The sequence below is a fragment of the Adiantum capillus-veneris genome, chromosome 3 (assembly GCF_014529385.1).
Source record: "Adiantum capillus-veneris isolate H3 chromosome 3, ASM1452938v2, whole genome shotgun sequence".
Classification (NCBI taxonomy): Eukaryota; Viridiplantae; Streptophyta; class Polypodiopsida; order Polypodiales; family Pteridaceae; genus Adiantum; species Adiantum capillus-veneris.
The window spans coordinates 75,433,628-75,452,093 of record NC_140933.1 but is presented as its reverse complement, the minus strand read 5'-3'; the positions used below and the strand labels follow the sequence as shown (position 1 = coordinate 75,452,093).

The 18,466-nt window shown below is 44.5% G+C and overlaps 1 protein-coding gene across 2 annotated transcripts in view; it reads right to left on the bottom strand.

Moving 5' to 3' along the window:
- Window positions 1-18,466, bottom strand: part of LOC147461126 (glucose-inhibited division family A protein) — a 139,310-nt gene that overhangs the window by 17,886 nt on the left and 102,958 nt on the right. For both annotated transcript variants that reach the window (XM_086508743.1, XM_086508744.1), the window contains exons 5-11: window positions 14,984-15,314; window positions 14,444-14,623; window positions 14,263-14,343; window positions 13,661-13,879; window positions 13,249-13,391; window positions 1,543-1,709; window positions 1,253-1,473 (exon numbers count right to left, since the gene is read on the bottom strand). In XM_086508743.1, coding sequence (XP_086364869.1) covers window positions 1,253-1,473; window positions 1,543-1,709; window positions 13,249-13,391; window positions 13,661-13,879; window positions 14,263-14,343; window positions 14,444-14,623; window positions 14,984-15,314 — 1,342 coding nt within the window. The remainder of the gene's footprint in view (window positions 1-1,252; window positions 1,474-1,542; window positions 1,710-13,248; window positions 13,392-13,660; window positions 13,880-14,262; window positions 14,344-14,443; window positions 14,624-14,983; window positions 15,315-18,466) is intronic.

Below are 18,466 nucleotides of genomic sequence, written 5' to 3'. Positions count from 1 at the left end.
CTTTGAAGGAACGTGTTTTCTTGTGGCGGTGTTTGGTGGGAGCTCTACCTGTTGGCAGCGTGTTGCATGCTCGCCATATTGCGCCTTACCGCTGCCCCAGATGCCAGGAGACCGTGCCACACTTACTGTGGTGTTGTCGTCACTCCAGAGCCTTCATTCGACAAGTGTCCACTGCTCTTCGACTGCGTTTTCCTTCTGGCTCTTCTCACATATGATTTTGGCTTTTTGGGGTGCTTCGGTCACCACAATCTCAGTTTGCGATCTTCTTCACCTGGGTCAGATTTTGGACTATGTGGGCCATCTGGCATCATAGAAACTCCTTAATGTTCCAGGGTACACTTGTTGACCCCTTTCCCTATTTCAAATTATCTCTTGGTCAAGCGTTGCATTTTGCCTATGACACTGGAGACATCACTCTTGATACCTACAAGATTTACTTTGACTGTTTCTAGCTTCGGAGCCTCATAGTGCTCCGTGTTTTGTATCCCTTTCTTTTCGAGGGTTTTCCTCGCTTTGAGGTTTCCCACTTATAAATTAATCAAAGCAGATTTACAACAAAAAAAAACTGTGTGTGTGTGTGTGTGTGTGTGTGTGTGTGTTTGTGTGTGTGTGTGTGTGTGTGTGTGTGTGTGTGTGTGTGTGTGTGTGTGTGTGTGTGTGTGAGAGAGAGAGAGAGAGAGAGAGAGAGAGAGAGAGAGATGAAGTTAAAAGTTATATTAGCGTCCTCCAAAGGCCAAAATGACCTATGAGACCAAAGAGTTACATCATGGTGAATCTGATGCAAGGCCGAGAGAGAGAGAGAGAGAGAGAGAGAGAGAGAGAGAGAGAGAGAGAGAGAGATGTAAGATGCCCAGAAGTATAGAACTCAAAACTTAAACAAATAGTACAGTAGCTGGCTGAGAATAATGGGAACATCTTTATTATCTCCGACACAATATAAATCTTGCCAGAGACTCTTTTGATTATAGGCGAAGTAGTGACCCAACAATACAGTTTCCAGCACTTAGCATAAGGCACCATTAGACACACCACACACATCAGACCATCTGTACAGTAGTCGAGGGCACAGGAAACCCAAAGACTCTCCAGAAACTCACACATGCATATGAGAGAGAAGATGCATGCACCCAAACGCCATGATTCTGACTGAGCTCATTACACTCCAAATTTAAAGCAACCTTCACTTATGCAACCTTGAAATAAATGCTTTGCCTTTCAAGTGAACTCGAAACCCGTCCAAAGCTTTGCTTACCTGCTCAAGGTGGATACGTTCTCGTTGAATAAATCCCTCATATTTCACATCAATCTCCACGCATTCCTTCTCTTGAGAGCATAATAATGGATTTCCATGATCATACTTGTCAAGGAGACCATAATGCACGTGGGGACGCTTAAGGACAATTTCTAGGCTCATTGCCTCCTTCACACTTTGTCCAGACAAGGTCTCCAGCTCTTCTACCATAGGATCTGATGCTGAAGAAAGACAAGCATCCTTCAAATAGATGATAACAAGCAAAAACATAAACACTAAGCACTCAATACCTCGTATTCTTAGTTTTTGAAGTCGAACCTTCTCTTCATCAATATGAGATTGCTTCTCTTTGAATTGCTGCCATCTTTTATCACCTATGAGTCCCATCTCCCTTCCCAATGGCGTAAGTCGACTATCCGCATTATCAGCTCTTAATAATAGACGATGCTCAGATCGGCTGAATATCAACCACACAATCCAATCCTAAGACTCTTTAGTGGGGAAAGAAAACTTTTCTTTTAACCAGGTAAGCATTACAGAGAATGCTAAAAATTGCTACCTTACAAATAGTCTTATCAAGAAGAATTACAAACTCAAGTACAGAACTCGAAGAACAGAAAATTTAGACGTTGTAACACAAGAACTGGGAGATCAACCAGAACAATTGTTTCTTCACGAATTAGGGCTCACTGAAGCCCCCCCCCCCCCCCCCCTGCTGCCCTCCTGCAAGTGCACATCCCCCCCTCTCCAGCCCTCGCCATCGTGCCCCCCTCCCCCAGCTCTCGCACCCTCACCAGCCATTTAGCCTGCCCCTGCCCTTGCCCTCCTCGCCAGCCTTTCAGTCCGCCCTGCCCTCTCATTTTACGGCCTCACTTCCCCAACCACCCCTCCTTCCCTTTTTTGCCACATCCCCACCTTGGGCGTTGCAGAACTATTGGTCAAAGGATGTAACTATTAGTCTAGAGTCATGTCTCTTCGTCAACAGACATACCTCTTGATATGAGTCTTTTCATCTCCTATATAAAGAAGGCTATGTATACACTTCAATTAATCAAACTAGTGTTCTTGTCTCTTGGGTCTTAGTTTAATCTGAAGTTTGATGTTTTGGTCTTTATCCTAGGATTAGCACCAATAATCCTCACACATACAGGTCCCCCCTGGTGGCCAACCTACAACAGTCCAACAGCATTCTCGGGATCGCTCGGAAACGGATTACTACCCATCCAAGCCGGTCTCCAAGATTGCGAGGTTGGTTGCTAGGGTAGCATCAGTTTTTCTCTCACTGACCCCATGAGGAATAGCCAAAACCAAAGACTTGCGAGACAGTGCATCCGCCACCACACTCTTCTATCCCTGAGCATGTACATTCTGAAAGTGCAGTTGTGACAAAAATTTTGCCCACCGCGTCTGCTTGTCCGAAATGTGTTTCTGAGACAAGAAAGAGTGCAAACTCTGGTGATCTGTGAACACTAAAAAATCAGCTCCAAGTAGAAAGTGTCTCCATTGAATAAGAGCATGGATGGCTGTCAAAAGCTCTTTCTCGTAAATCTATGCAACCCGTTCTGGTCTGGAAAACATTCTGTTCTCATAAGCTATAACATGGCCCTCCTACATGAAGACCGCTCCCGGACTTTAACCATAAGCATCACAAGATACCTCAAATGGCTTTTGCAAGTTTGAAAAAACCAACACTGGGCCACTTATATCAACTTCTCCTTGAGAGTCCTGAAGGTTGCAATCTCAGATGGTCCCTATACGAAAGGAACCCCTTTCTCTGTCAAAGCATGTTGAGGAGAAGCAATTTGAGTAACTCTCTTAGCTTTGGCAAATGTGCTTTGGGGACCGGAATTGGACGTAAATTCCAAGGTACATGAAGGATAGTGAAGATCACCATAGGTGCAACAACACTATGTCATGAAAGCATTTCTCTAAAACACTTCTTCTCTTCTTGTGTTAAAAACTCCTCACACCCAACCTTAAGATCTTTTAGGATTCTATTGTGAGCTTGTGTCCTGTTCTTTTTTTATCCCTGAGATTTGGCTGCAAAGAGGCTTCTTCTAGCTTCTCCCTAAACTATGGTGGTAAAGGCAAAGTGATTGGTCTTACTTTTCTTGACACAAGTTTGTACTTGGTCTCTACCTGCACTTTCGGTCCTTGATTGACATTGAATCCTTCCTCATTTTCAAAAGCCTCAATCATTTCATACATTTCTAGAGTGCACACTTCCACGAAATAGCTTCCATATTGCATCTTACAACCCAACACAGCCTCAGGCTCATACATAGTATCAACATAAGAAACCTACTCAAAGAAACCTGCAATACATTAACTATCCTATATAAAACCCATTTTCTCATCTCAGTCTGTAGATTATATACATGTTGACGTTCAGTTCTCTTCATGTCTTCAAGCTTCATGAAACATAATGACCCATGCATGCTAGCTCTTGAAAACCTGTAGAGAAAGCTTCTTCTCCATTTGGGTCACGCGAGAACCTTTTTCTTTTTGTACCACTGCAATCCCGCATCACAATGATACATGGCCAAAACCCCACATCTCTCTAAAGTCCTTAAACTCTTTGTTTGCCTTCAGTAGAGATATTCCCCAAGACTATCATGACTCCTATCCTGATTCACATATCGTATCAAGAGCTGGACAGCTTGCTTCCTATCTCTACTCTTTATCCTCGCATAGGCGAAACCATCATCCAAGACCTTTGTTTCCATGCGAGCGGCTGTGATGTTTGGTTGCCCAAGGATAAGAGGGTAAGTAGACATCTCTTGCACAAAGAAAATCTGTTTGTCTTTGACATTGTCAACGGTCACCTTCACATTTGGACACGCCCCATAGAGTGTCACAAACTGCTACGTGTCAAATCCCTAAAGAATGGAGCCAACTTGCAAATACTGGCCAAGGGGCTCAAACCCTAAGAAGAACAAGTAACAAAAGAGCAAGTCCTAATGGAGACCCCGTTCGATGGGGCCCCAAGTGACATATAGGATTAAAATAAAGCAAGACCCACCCACACAGGAAAAGCTGGTAGATTTTCGAAAATTACGATGACTGATGACGTGGCAGGCTGTACGAATTTCCACATTTTGCGTTGGCTGATGATGTGGCAGGCTGTACGGATTTCCGTGATTTACGTTTGCAGCTTTTTGGCATTGCTTTTGGACCAGATGCTTTTGAGTTTGAAGGCTTTTCACTGTGATTACTTTTTAGGCCAAGGGCCTTTAAATATGAGGTTAGGGCTCATTCTCTGGCATGCTATCCGGAGAAGGTGCAGAGTTTGGAGTACCGGCTTGTACTGTGTTGATGCAATATAAAGAAATACCGAAAGGGACGCCAAGGTTTGGGGCCAATACTCTCTGGGATGGAATTCCGCCACTCCGTGTCGCGTGTCGTCTCTCTCTCTCAGTTCAGTTGTTATTGAAGTGCTAAAAGTCTGTTCACTCTGTTCTTTTCTATTGGCACATGGTGCCCGTCTTGTGACATAGAGATCTCCTGATGAGTTGTTGGCAGCTCTAAGCATCCAACCATGGTCAGTGTCTATAGGCCACTTGCACTTCATGTAAAGACTCTTGGACATAAGATTAATTTCAGAGCCATGATCTATCACTGCAACATACGACTCCTGAAGGTCACCCACCTTGACCAAATTTTCCGTTATAGCTCTTGTCCAATAACTTTTAGAGTAGTGGCTTTTATGTGAGGATTCATCTTCATCATTGTCATCCACAAATCTAACATGCATATCTCTTCAAGAAGACTGGTAGCATCCTACCATATTATCATCACATTCCATGTCTCGTACATGTACTCCTTGTGCCTTCAATGGCTCTCCTTTGCTTAGTGATTGTGGAGGAATAGACTCAACAGGAGTATGCCTCTTTCTTTTTATGATATCTATGATCTCCTCATAGAACTCACGCTTAGCTATGCCAAGAACTTCAGTCAAGGTAAACTCAACTTTAGTATTCCAAATCCTTACTTTCAATACCTGCTTCAAGTTTGTTGCAGCTTCAATATCAGATTGTAACCTATAAGCAGGGCCTTTAGCTTTTTCTTTTCCCTTCTCTTTCTTTCTTGTGGATACCTCCTCCATTGGAACCGCGAGAGGAGCAAGAACATGTGGTGAACCACATGAGAAGGTCCTAGATCCCTCCTTCCTTTAGCTCTTGTCGTTCTCTTTGAGGTAGAGGGTCCTTTGTCCCCATTCTTACGCCTTCGCTTCTCTTCCACAATTGCTTCATTGGTATAGCATTTTGGGAGATAAGCATACACCGACAAAGAGTCCACACAATCATGCCAACCTATTGTCAAGCCTATGCAATCACCAACTTCATGTAACACATCCATTTAGTTACCTTCCCTTTCTCAGCTGACGCCATATGGCCACAAGCCATCGACATCCTCAAAAGTATCATGAACAAGCTTTGAACCTTTCTTTGGAATGGGCTCTATCTTTGTCCCATAGGTAGCGGCCTCTACTGCAAAGATGGCATGATTGGTCGCCATATCCTCCAGTAACTTCCGCATACCCCCTTTTCCAAAGTTTAGTGCCTAACGACATATTGTCTCTCTATCACTTGCACATCTAACCCTATGTGTACGTGAACAAGCTACTTCATGACATGGATTCAGTTCAGTTAGATTAAGAAGTGTTCTGGCACTTTTGTGAGTCTGTTCGCAGACCGTGCATGTCAAGGCACTTAGAGTAGATGAGTATCCTCTGGTTGCACACAGCATGACCATCAGATTACACTCAAAACCCATCAGTAGCATTTTTACAGTGCATAGACCTATTTTCCCTATTTCAACCAATTTTCACTTATAATTTTTAAGTGACTCCTGTTGGGAACTAGGTAGGGCAAATTAGCAAGTGAAGTATATAAGAAAACCTAGCGCTAGCACTTTCTAGCAGAAGAGGCAGCAAGAACCAGTTCAACAGGCAACTTCTCAGCAAGACCCCCCAGCAGCAGCAAACCTAGCGTTTTTGCATCAGCAAGAGGCTAGATTTTTTGCCTTGAAGACTCGCCTTGGCGTTTGCATTGCAGATCAGCCCCGGCGACAACAAGATAGTAGATTCCCATAGCAACACAGCAGATCAGCCTAGCGTTAGCAGTTTTCCACAGAAAGACAGAATCAGCCCTATCATTTCTGGAGCAGCAGGCAACCCAACGTTTTGCAGTTCCTCCACGACGGAATCAACAGTAGCACCAGCGTTTTCAATTTTCAGCATAGACACACCGCAATAGCACCCCCGAACCTCACAGATCTCACCTTCCCGCAGTAGATCCTCGCCACACGGCGTAGTTTGCAGTTTCAGCCCGGAAGACGCAGATTCCAGCATCTGCATTTTCAGCGCGTCGTCGTCGCATCGTCGCCATCGACATCTTCACCGACATAAGAGTCAGAATTCAGCAGAAAAAGATTTGCAGATTTCAACCCTTATCATTTTCAGATTTCAGCCCGTCTCGTCATCGTCCTCATTGTCGTCGACATCGTCGACAAGTCCAAGCATTGTAGAGATTTGTGCAATCAATAGTAGACCGCTCTCGCCATAGAGAGTGGGGCCTTCGGAGGGTTTTGACAACATTCTGGTGTCGTATTCTTCTCTCTCTATCTCTTACTCTCATGCACCTTCATTCATAGTGTTCTCCACTTTGTTTGTGTCCATTGCACTCTCTCACTAAAGGAACGGAAGGCTCTCCCTCCCGTAAGTAAAAGGAACCCTTAAGCACAGTTCGGAGCACTCATCTTGAATAGAGTTCAACATTCACTTCCGCTGCACCTTACACTCTCGCAAACGAATCTTCCCATCCTTAAAAACACAAGATTCCTTATTAAAGCGTCACTGAAGCTATCGCAACCCCTTCTACCATAGTCTGTGCTATCACACCATATGCATCTATGCACAAACCCTTCTTTACTTCAGGATTTCTTTCAAAAAGGTCGCCCTTTCTCTTGAAGCTAGCCAACTTCAATTTCATTTCACGCATACCCTCATAACAAGCTCGTCAACAATAGAGTAATCACCTTTTGGAGTCACAATACCACGTTTTGTTGGGATCTCAAGCTTGCTAGAGGTAGGAGTAGCACCATTCACCACCATCTTGTCTCTGCGTCGCTGCCTCTTAGCAAGCAATGAGATTGCATCCCCAACCTCTTTCCATTCTGCCTTTAAACCCTGCTCTATATTCTTATCCTCTAGCAATAGCTCTAACTTTTCTTAAAGCTCGGGTCTTGCATCTTTTTCACTATCCAAAGTACCCAGCATAGCGTCGCTCAAAATTCCTTAGCACTTCAATAATAGAAAGCCCTTCTCTTTTCTTTGATACCCACTCTAAGAAAGTTTTCTTTGTAACGTTCTCAGAGTCTTCCATGAAGTATTCTTCGTATAAGGTCAAATTAAATCGCTCCCAATCTCTTCCATGCTCCTCCCTAGTTCCCCTTACATGCTCTCTAATCTCAGGGCTTGTTGCTGCTGCGTGAACACATGCATTATATTTTGGTCAAAAAGCATCCAATGTTGCTCTTGTTGCACCATAGCTTTAAAGAATTATATTGAGACCTTTGAGAGAGATTTTGAACCCTCACCCTAGCCTGCTTCGCCTCGGGTTCACAAAAAGTCTTTCAAGAAGTACGCAGTGCGGCTAGGTAAGCATCGGGCCTCTGACAATGAGAGTTCGCAACAAAATCAACCAAGTAGCAAAAGATTCGAAGCAAAAGACACACCAAAAAAGAACAAAACTCCAGCCATGAGAGCTTCAATCTATACAAAAAACAAGATCAACTCAGAACTCTTGTGTGTTTGAGGATTTGGTGTAGCCTTAACCCCAATGACACAATTGCAATGCCCTAACGAAAACACTTTCTTCGCCCTTCAATTCTTCGACTCGAGGCCATTTCATGGAAACTTGAGGACTTTTATAAACAAGCTCACACCCCTTTTTGAAGAGAGGAAAACCTAATTGGAACCCTCACATGCTCGAACACGAGACACAAGAAGTGCAGAACTGCACTAGCACACCATGGAAGAAGCATGTGTATCCTTTCATAGAGAGGCTTAAAGCGCTAATATTTTTCTTCACAAAGCTCTTCACATACTAGTAGTCACAGCCACCATGAGTGTTGTGGAATTTTGAGCAAATTTTGGTTATTTTTAACCCAAAAATGCCATTTTCGTACGTAGAAAGCCCAAAGTAGCTAGGAAAAATCACTAAAATTGTGAAAACATCCCCTTGAGCTAAAATTACATGTTGAACCTCATTTTTCCACTTGGCAAGTACTTTAGATGCATCGTTTACCGTAGCGTGCGAAACCTGTGATTTTTTTACCAGATCACTTGCATTGAACTTTCTAGGGCAAAACGAGAGTGCCATCTCCAAGCACTCGGCATATATACATTTCTAAACTAAATTAAGCATGTTTTGATGTGATAAAACACGCCCATATCAAAAAGCATAAAGAGTGAGGTGGACATTTAAATTCACATTGTAAATGTGGTTAAGCACGACAATGTTTCATGCTCACACGGTCAGTACGACAAGGCTGGCCTCTTGCCCCCTTCATGTTCCTTTTCTATGCTGAGACAATAAGTAGATTTTTTTACTTCACATGAGGTTGGTTTGAGTGGACTACAGTTACCTATTCAAGGAAATGAGCTTTTAGACGCTAGATTTTTTGATGATTCAAGCATGTTTCTCGAAGGCCGGGAGCAGAGGTGTGAGCCGTCGCTTGAGGTGTTCTCTTGTATGTTGCCAGCACTGATTAATTGGCGAAAGACAATGGCTTTCTGGGTTGGCAATGATCCCACACCCGATTGGTCGCCTCGAGAGGGCTTTAGGTGGATTCCTCTAGGGACACCAGTTCGATACTTGGGTTGTCACGTTAGTTTGGATCTATCACCAAAGCAATGGATTGCTCCTCTCATGTCCATCAAGAGAAAACTACTCCATTGGAGTCCGGCATGGCTCTCTCTTGCTAGCAAGGCTATAGTGGCCAACCACGTGCTTCTGGCTACTATGTGGTACATCACGTCCTGCTGGATTTTCTCGAGTTCTTGCAGCAGCCACTTAAAGAGGTTAATTTTTTTGTGTTAGGGCGCCACACTATCTACTCGGGTCAAAGTTTGTTGAGAGCATAGTGACAGCCCGAAACGGAAATGGAAACAAAAAACCAAAGTTTCGGAGTTTTGACCTCGGTCGAATCAATTAAGAAACGAGGAGTTTTTATTTATTACAAAAAACCAATATAATACTTAAAACAAGAAGCCTAGAAAGATAAGTCAATGGTCATAATTTTATATTCTACAAAACTTCAAACTTTCTATGACAAAAACGTAGAACCTTCAACATACGGTCTACAAGAAAACTGCTATCAGGCATCTCCCCAGTGTGCAAAATGTGTTGGTAGGCACTACAGAGGTCTCGACCAAGCACCTCCAAGTACTCCAATAAGAAACTCACATTCAAACCAGGCAACTACCCCTCGGGAGTTCCCTGAGGGCCTCCTGTAGCTGGCGCAGACGCTCAAGCCTTTGCCTTTTCCTTTCAAATTGACCCTTAAAAAAAACGGAGTTTCTTTAGGTCCGAAACGGTGAGGAAACGGTGTTTCCATTTCGGGCCCCCGAAACGCCGTTTCTTGTTACTATGGCTGGGAGATCATTACTTTGCCTTGCTCTCAAGGAGGGTTGGGTACCATTGACCCAGCACGGTAGAATAGTCATCCTAGGGAAGCTTATTGTTACAGATCTCCTTCCAAGCGAGAAGCCTTGGAAGGAGTTGTTGCTTCATTAAATTCATGCACACGTCCCACAGACAAGCGGCCCATGGAGCATTTCCACTCGTTGGATTTTCACAAAGTTGCACAGAGTGGACCTGATCAGGAGATGGGAGGACTGTTTTGCTCTGAGCCTGCTTCGGCCTTGGGAGCAATTGTGGAGTGGCCTCGAGCAGCGCCAGTCCACATACATTGAAAAGCGCTTGAGGCAGCCGCTTACATGGAGCTCTTTGGTCTGCACACATCAAGGTCACATGGTTGGTAGCCAACCTCACGTCTCTTGAGGTCCCATAACAGAGGGTCCAACCAGAACTTTTGGGGACTAGTTGCAGTTTACAGCACTTCTTGACAAGATTCAGAGTCTTTAGCTGCGAGACATGAGGGGGGTGCACAGCATGTGTCAAGATATTGTAGCGCTTGTACTAGCACAGTGGCACACCCTTCATGAGCCGGCAGCTCTCTGCTAGATGGGAGCTTTCACTCGATTGGAGGTCCTCAGTGCCGTTAGGGCTTGCTCAGCCACAAGTTTCTGCATGTTCTTTGAGGTTCAAAGAGAGGGTCGCCTCTATAGAGTTCTATCGAGGCACCAAAGGTGACCGAAGTGTTGCTTTCAACGGATCTGAGTTGTGCTCATCAACGAGGACTTAAGTAATAGACCCTGATCCGTCAGCTCTTGAGCCAAGACACTAGCGGTTATGGGCTTCGAAGTTTGGAGAGCCGTCCTCTAGTACGAGTGCAGTGGGACCCGGGGAGTGCTTTTGGTGCGATCCTTTTGCCTCAATTGACCACTCGAGGACTCCCTTTTTTCAGTAAACAACACAGTTGATTGGTGCACAATGGCCATGTTGCGGTATGTGCTGCCTATGACCATGCCCTTGAGACACAGCGCCACTCTTTGTGGGACAGCCCCATGGCATAGCAAGTTTGGCTTCAAATTCTTCGGCTGATGGCTGCACTTTCTACAGCTAGCCAGTACAATTTGGGTGCTACAGCTTGGTCCATCCTCACGGCCCAGCACTTCGTTTTGAGATGCCTTTAGTCAGCTGATACAGGAGGGACAGCCTACATTCAAGCCTGCCACAAAGCGTGTAACACAAGAGTGGAGCAGAGATAGAGGATGTTGTTTCATCTGCAACCTGACACTTTGGTTCATTTGCTCAAACACGGGTTTCTGCATGTTCTTTGTGGTTCAGAGAGAGGGTCGCCTCCATAGAGTCACTACCGAGGCACCAGACGTGGCCAAGTGTTTCTTTCAGCAGATCTGAGTTGTGGGCATCAACAAGAGGACTTACCTGATAGACCCTGACCCGTCAGCTCTTGAGCCAGGACAATGGCGGCTATGGGCTTGCGAGAGCCGTCCTCTGGTGTGAGTGCAGTGGGAGCCTAGGAGTGGTTGTGGCGTGATCTTTTTGCCTTAGCCGCCCACTCGAGGACCCCCTTTTTTCAGTACACAGCACGGTTGGTTGGTGCACAATGGCCATCCTACCGTATGTGCTGCCTATGATGATCCCCTTGAGACACAGCGGCACTCTCTGTGGGATAGCCCCATGGCCCAGCAGGTTGAACGACCAGGACTATGCACCCAGAAACCGAAGGCAGACGCTTTTGTCACTAGTTTCCTATGGACTGATGCCTACACTTTCTACAGCCAGCCAGTATACTTGGGATGCTACACCTTGATCCACCCTCACGGCCCAGCACTTCGTTTTGAGAAGCCTTTAGTCAATAGAATGAATGTGATACAGTAGGGACAGCCTACACTCCAGCCCGCCACCACGATAGTAAAATAGAGATAGAAAGTTTTGTTGGGATCTCATCTGCATTCATTTGCTAAGACACAGGTTTCTGCATGTTTTTTGAGGTTCAGAGAGAGGGTCGCCTCCATACGGTCACTATCCAGGCAGCAGAGGTGGCCGAGTGTTGCTTTCAGCGGATCCGAGTGGGCATCAACGAGAGGACTTAAGTGATAGACCCTGATCCGTCAGCTCTTGAGCCAGGACACTGGCAGTTATGGGCTTGGGACAGCCGTCCTCTGGTGCGAGTGCAGTGGGACGCGGGGAGTGCTTTTGGCGCGATCCTTTTGCCTCACCGACCACTCAGGAACCCCCTTTTTTCAGTACACATCACGGTTTGTTGGTGCACAATGGTCGTTCTGCACTATGTGCTGCCTATGACCATCCCCTTGAGACACAGCACCACTCTCTGTGGGAGACCCCATGGCACAACAGGTTTGGCTTCGAATTCTTTGGCTGACGCTTGCACTTTCTACTGGCTAGGCACAGCAGGTTTGGCTTCGGATTCTTCGGTTGATGCTTGCACTTTCTACAGCTAGCCAGTACACTCGGGGTGCTACAGCTTGGCCACCCTCACGGACCAGCACTTCCTCTTGTGATGCCTTTAGTCAACAAAATGATTGTGATACAGGAGGGACAGCCTACACTCCAGCCCGCCACAAGGAGTGGAGCAGAGATAGAGAGTGTTGGGAGCTCATCTGCAACCTGACACTTTGGTTCATTTAGAGAGCCCGCTGCTTCCACATCTTCGAGGCTCAACCCGTCCCACTAGCGGAGAGTGTTTGTGACATCTGGCTGGAGCTGATCCATACACTCATGGGACTTTGAGAGACATCATGGAAGCTCCAACAGCATGCAGGAGCGCTGCAAGGCCTTCCTACGACTTTGGCGACCAAGGCCCTTCTTCAACATGGTTCATGGGGCAGTATCACCCACCAGTGTGGTTGTTTCCTCCTTCCATATCTTGATTTGGCTGTGACTGTACATATCTTACCTTTTCATTGGAAGAGTCTCTCCGCATTTTGATGTAGCCCTCTCTAGCAGGGGCAGGTTGTAGCCCATTAAACAGTTTTCTTAACTAATGGAAGGATCTTTTTCTTGGGAGAAAAATAAAACTAAGAGAACAAACAATTCACAAACTCCAACTCTTCTTGTTATGCCAGCTGAGAAGTAGAAATACTGTCAAAAACTTGAGCTCAACCGTATAACCTGGGCAATAATGCAAAAAGTTACCTGCATACAATGCAATCATCACTCAGACATCACACATAAAAGGAAAATCAACCACATTACCTAGTAAGCATTCTATAGGGCTCAGGTAGATCCTTTGTAACCAAATCATCTATCAATGTCCCTATGTAGGTGTTCTCTCTTTCACTACAAATGCAATAAAATTCTGAAAAACAGCAACCACGTTACCTAGTAAGCATTCTATAGGGTTCGCGTAGATCCTTTGTAACCAAATCATCTATCAGTGTCCCTATGTAGCTGCTCTCTCTTTCAAGAACAACAAGACTCTTTTTCAAAGCCAGTCTTGCTGCATTGATTCCTGCAAGGAGGCCCTGGGAAAACAAAAATTCCCTGTTTACCGTTGATCACCAGCATAAACTTTGAAAGATACAAAAACAAATACGACTCGTCTAGAACATCAGAAAAAAAAATCTTGTTTTCCATGTACTGTCTGGCGACAAAGAAGAGAGTAACATATGCATCAAACAATTATTTTACTTCAACAATTTCGTAGCCTTAATTGAGTGTTTCCTGACACAACTAAATTTACAGATGGCAGTTCGTGATGTAAGCAAAAAAAGCAGACTCATAGATTGAGTACCTGTGCTGCAGCTTCTTCGTAGCCTGTGGTGCCATTTATTTGTCCACTAAAAAACAAGCCCGCAATCTTTTTTGTCATTAGTGTTCTATTACATTGATGGGCAGGCAAAAAGTCATACTCCACTGCATACGCTGGCCTCAGCATTATACACCGTTCCAGTCCAGGAAGAGTTCTAAGCAGAGCCAGCTGGAGCTTCTCTGGCAAGCCTGTAGAAAATCCCTGGAACAAAAGATACATGTGTTCAAATAGCCTCTACGTTCTTCCATATGCATGCTTTTCACTTGGCAATTGAAACCCAAACACGGGCTGACGAGGTATCATCATGGATGTTTCTGAGAGGCATGTACTAAAGCTTCTACAAAGCCCATTCCAAGGGGACCTATTAAATCCAAAACTTTAATTTCCCAATGAAACCATGAAATATAGTAGTCTTCACATTCTCATAACAAGTACGAATTGGAGACAAAACAATAAAATATATTCAACATATCATGCACAAAGCAATTTCACTTTCTACCAGAGTTTGCAAATCAGTCATTATCCCACCATACGGCCAGTTAACAGATCTGCTTCTGCTCAGAAAGACACACCATAAATCATACCTGTACGTATAGTTCAGGAATAGATCTCCCCTCTGGCTCTAAAAATATTTGATGTGATTCCTTATCCTTAAACCTCACAACCTGGACAAAAATAAGAGGTGGTCAAGGTAATAAAAGATGCCTTCTGCATACCCTCAATTCACATATATGCATAAACAGAAAAATTTATATATGGATCTACCTTGTCTTCAATAGATGGACAATATCTAGGACCCTTTGCTTCAACCCAGCCACCATAAGTTGGTGTCTCATGAAGATTATCATTGATAAGTTTATGGGTAGCAGCAGTAGTGCGTGTCAAATAGCAGCACATTTGTTCACGCTCTTTGTGTACGTCTGTGTCAAAGCTGAACCATCTAACCTGCCTTAAAAATTGTGCTGTTCAGATCCAAACCTGCTTCAATAACTATGCAAGCTTAGCAAGAGCTAAGACAAAGACAACCTGAACTACAGAAGACACCTGTGTTCTTTCCTTCTTTTTCCATTTGCTTTAAAAGAAGAATGCCTGTGTGTGTGTGTGTGTGTGTGTGTGTGTGTGTGTGTGTGTGTGTGTGTGTGTGTGTGTGTGTGTGTGTGTGTGTGTGTGCGCGCGCGCGTGCGTGTGCGTGTGTGCGTGGGTGTGCGCGTGCCTGCAGGCGTGCATGGGGTGTGTTTTTTTTTTTTTTTTTTTTTTTGGGGGGGGGGGGGGGGAGGGGATTTGAAAAGAAAAGTCGGCAGACACCTCCTCATCCCCAGGCTGTGGCTCCAACCGGCTGACATCGACAGTCCGGATATCAACTCTAGCAGGTGTCCCTGTCTTGAGCCTTTCTGTTTCAAACCCAAGTTCTTGTAGGTGCTCAGTAAGCCCATGAGATGCTGATTCACCTGCTCTGCCAGCTGGCATAGATGTTCTCCCGACCCAAATTTTGCCATTCATGAATGTTCCAGTTGTTAGAACAACAGCAGGTGCGTAAAAATTCATTCCAAAAAATGTCTTGACACCTTCAACGTTGTCATTTTTGCCAACAATGATCTCTGTTACCATGGCCTCTCTAATATGCAGATTCTCTGTCCTGTACAAGACGTTAGTAAACCAAATTATATTTCAATCAAGAGCAAAATCTGCAAATCACGCTTTTGAAGTATCACAAACTGAAGTAAATGAGGAATGTTTTTCCTGACTGCCAGCACTCACCAGCTTGGCAGTAGATTCTCTCAGAAACCAAGTTTTGAGCAAGTTCATCATGACGACTTAATTTAATATAAAGAACAGTCAGCTGAATATTTAGCACAAAGATCTAGAGTCCGATCTTATGAACCTTTTTGTTTTCCAATGTAGAAACACGTAAAGAAAGATATCTAGAAAGATGTATTAAAGTGTGCAAAAAACCAAACTATGGCCTAGTAGACCCAAACATGAGACAACATGAGACAACATGAGAACACCCAAAAAACACAAATCTCAATATAGAACAAACAAGCTTTCCTTAAAGTAAGAGACAAACCACAAGTCTAAAGCTTCATCTTGTATAAAAATTTCGTGGTTAACCATTTGGCACCACACAACAAGCTTGGCACAAGACAGTTGATGCAACATTTTCATTATCACTCTTATAAATTGTGTTGCATACATGATAGCATGCATGAAACTTCCAGCGGCTTCTAAAGAAAGCCATCACTCCTCTAGTTCCAGGCTTGAGAAATCTGCTTCAAACCATTCACAAGCTCAATTTATAGCCTTGAGCTAGGCATCTTGCACACACAGTGGGTTGACATCACAGGTAAGATAACAAGAGCCCATCTTCTGGACAGTGATTCCCACCTCTTCAGACAACTTAAGAGAGAGGAAGTTAGCAAGAATCCTCGAGTCCAAGGAGATCAAGACATCTTGATGCTGGATCTTTCCCCATGCTCTACATAGTTCAACGATGGCTAGGTCGCAAACAATGTACAGCACACGCAAGCAATCTGATACTAATCCGGTTGAAGCCTGGACAACTTTCCATTTATCTCCTAATCACCCGAACACTCACCTCCTTATTCAATCCTTATCGCTTTAAAGACTCTGCGTATTTGTGCCCTTCTCTGCACTCAAAACATCTGCCAAATAAAATGAGTTCCTTGCGCTCTGTGTCACAAATTGCTAACGTGTCAAGCCACTGAAGAACGGAGCCAACCTGTAAATCCCGGCCGAGGGGCCTAAACCCTAAGAAAAGCAGCAGAAGCAACAGAAGAAATTTTACCAACTTGCAAAGTCTTGCCGAGTGGCCTATGTTTAAACAGAAGTTCCCACCAACTTATGGGACCCCGTCCGATGGGGCCCCGGGGATCTAAAAGCATCACACACACACACACACACACACACACACACAAAGCGTAGAAGATGTTGACGTGGCAGATCTGTACAGATTTCCACAATTTGCGTTGGTTGTGATGATGTAGCGGCATTATGAAATTCCGCAATTTGCGCTGACTGTGCTGACGTGGCAGTCTTTAAAACGCGTAGGCAGCTTTTTGGGTGCAGCACTTTTGGACCAGATGCTTTTGAGTTTATTGCTTTTCATGTAACTGCTTTTGAGGCCAAGGGCCTTTAAATATGTACAAAGGGCTCAATCTCTGGCACTCTTCTGGGTGAAGGTGCAGAGCGTGAGTACCGGCATTGTACCGAGTTCAAGTAATATAAAGGAATACCGAAAGGGGCGCCAAGGTTTGGGGCCAGTACTCTCTGGGGTGGAATTCCGCCACTCCGTGTCGCATGTGCTCTCTCTCTTTCAGTTCAGTTGTTGAAGTGCTAAAGGTCTGTTCAGTTTGTTCTTTTCCATTGGCATGTGGTGCCCGTCTTGTGACACTTTGCCTCACTCATTCCTTGGAAGAAAGTACTAGTAAACAATTCTCTCTTGCCTTCATTTTTAGCATTGGGAGTTGGAGGTCTTCTTTGTCTCTTGACCCCACTCCTAGTTGTTCAAGCCTAAAGAACCCATAGTCAGCTTTTTCACGTGCAAACACATTGGCCTTTGGCATAAGCATGGCAAAGGCATTCCGATCGATTGTGAAATGCTCCGCACTTCATACTTAAATGCGACGAAAATAATTACCCTGCATTGCTAGAGGCACTCAGCAAAAGGAAGTCACTGAAATCAAGATCACCCATAACATCCTATCACAATCATCAAGAGCCTTACAACCCTAATAGCATAGCAGTTTCAACACTACTGACACATCCACCCTCAAGTTTGCTCCATAATCCTTTTGCATGCTCAATGGCATAAACCCATGATCAGTAGGGTTGAAGAAACGTATCGATAGCCAATTTTATAAAATCCATGAGCCGGATGGTAGTCAAGAACTCCTTTGCTCAGCATTTTCCCTGCAACAGTCCCTTGCTTAAGATTCTTTGCCACGGCAATTGTACCTCCAGGTTCCTCAATATGAGAACGACGAAACTTCAGCCAAAGAGTTAATCCTAGGTCAGATGGACCCCATTTTGGTTATGTATGCCTTGGATATGAATGCTCTTACCGCATGAACATGTACACACATTGTTTGGTGATCATCCTTGCTCAAAAAGGCCTTAGAATGTGGTTATGCAGGCACAAGTTGTCCATAAGATGTAACTGTGCAACTATGCCAAAATCGGCATGGTTGACAAAAGCAAATAACTGGTGCATCTGTGACCATGCACGAGCCATGGTTATCCAATAATAAGGTGACTAATAACTGCATTTCCTGTGACCACTGCTTTATATACTCTGTGGAGTCACCCACTTCCGGGCTGCCAGTGGCAGCGAGGAGCAATGTGGTTTTGTCAAGCTGCTGTGATCGATGGCACACCAGCATCTCCAAATGGCCATCACAATATACTACATTCAAGATAGCTGACAGCATGATTTGCCCAAGCTGAAGAATCACCTGAGTGTTGGACATGAATGCAACAAACAAGTTGTGTGTCCCTCAGTGAACCTAACAACGGAAAGAGTGGAAAGATAATGACAGCATGATTTGCCCACAACGTACAAGTATGTATGTCCCTCCTTGAGGCCGACAACCTTCAAGCTATAAAGCACAAACCTCTACGATTGTCCCTACTCAGAATGCAGTTACATTACCTCATAATAGGCAATACCCAAGGTAATAAGATTCCTTAGGCCAACAAGATCAGAGGCTCGTACACCAAGTTACATGTAAACAAAGAACCATTGATAAGTATGCCATGAATACAGCATAC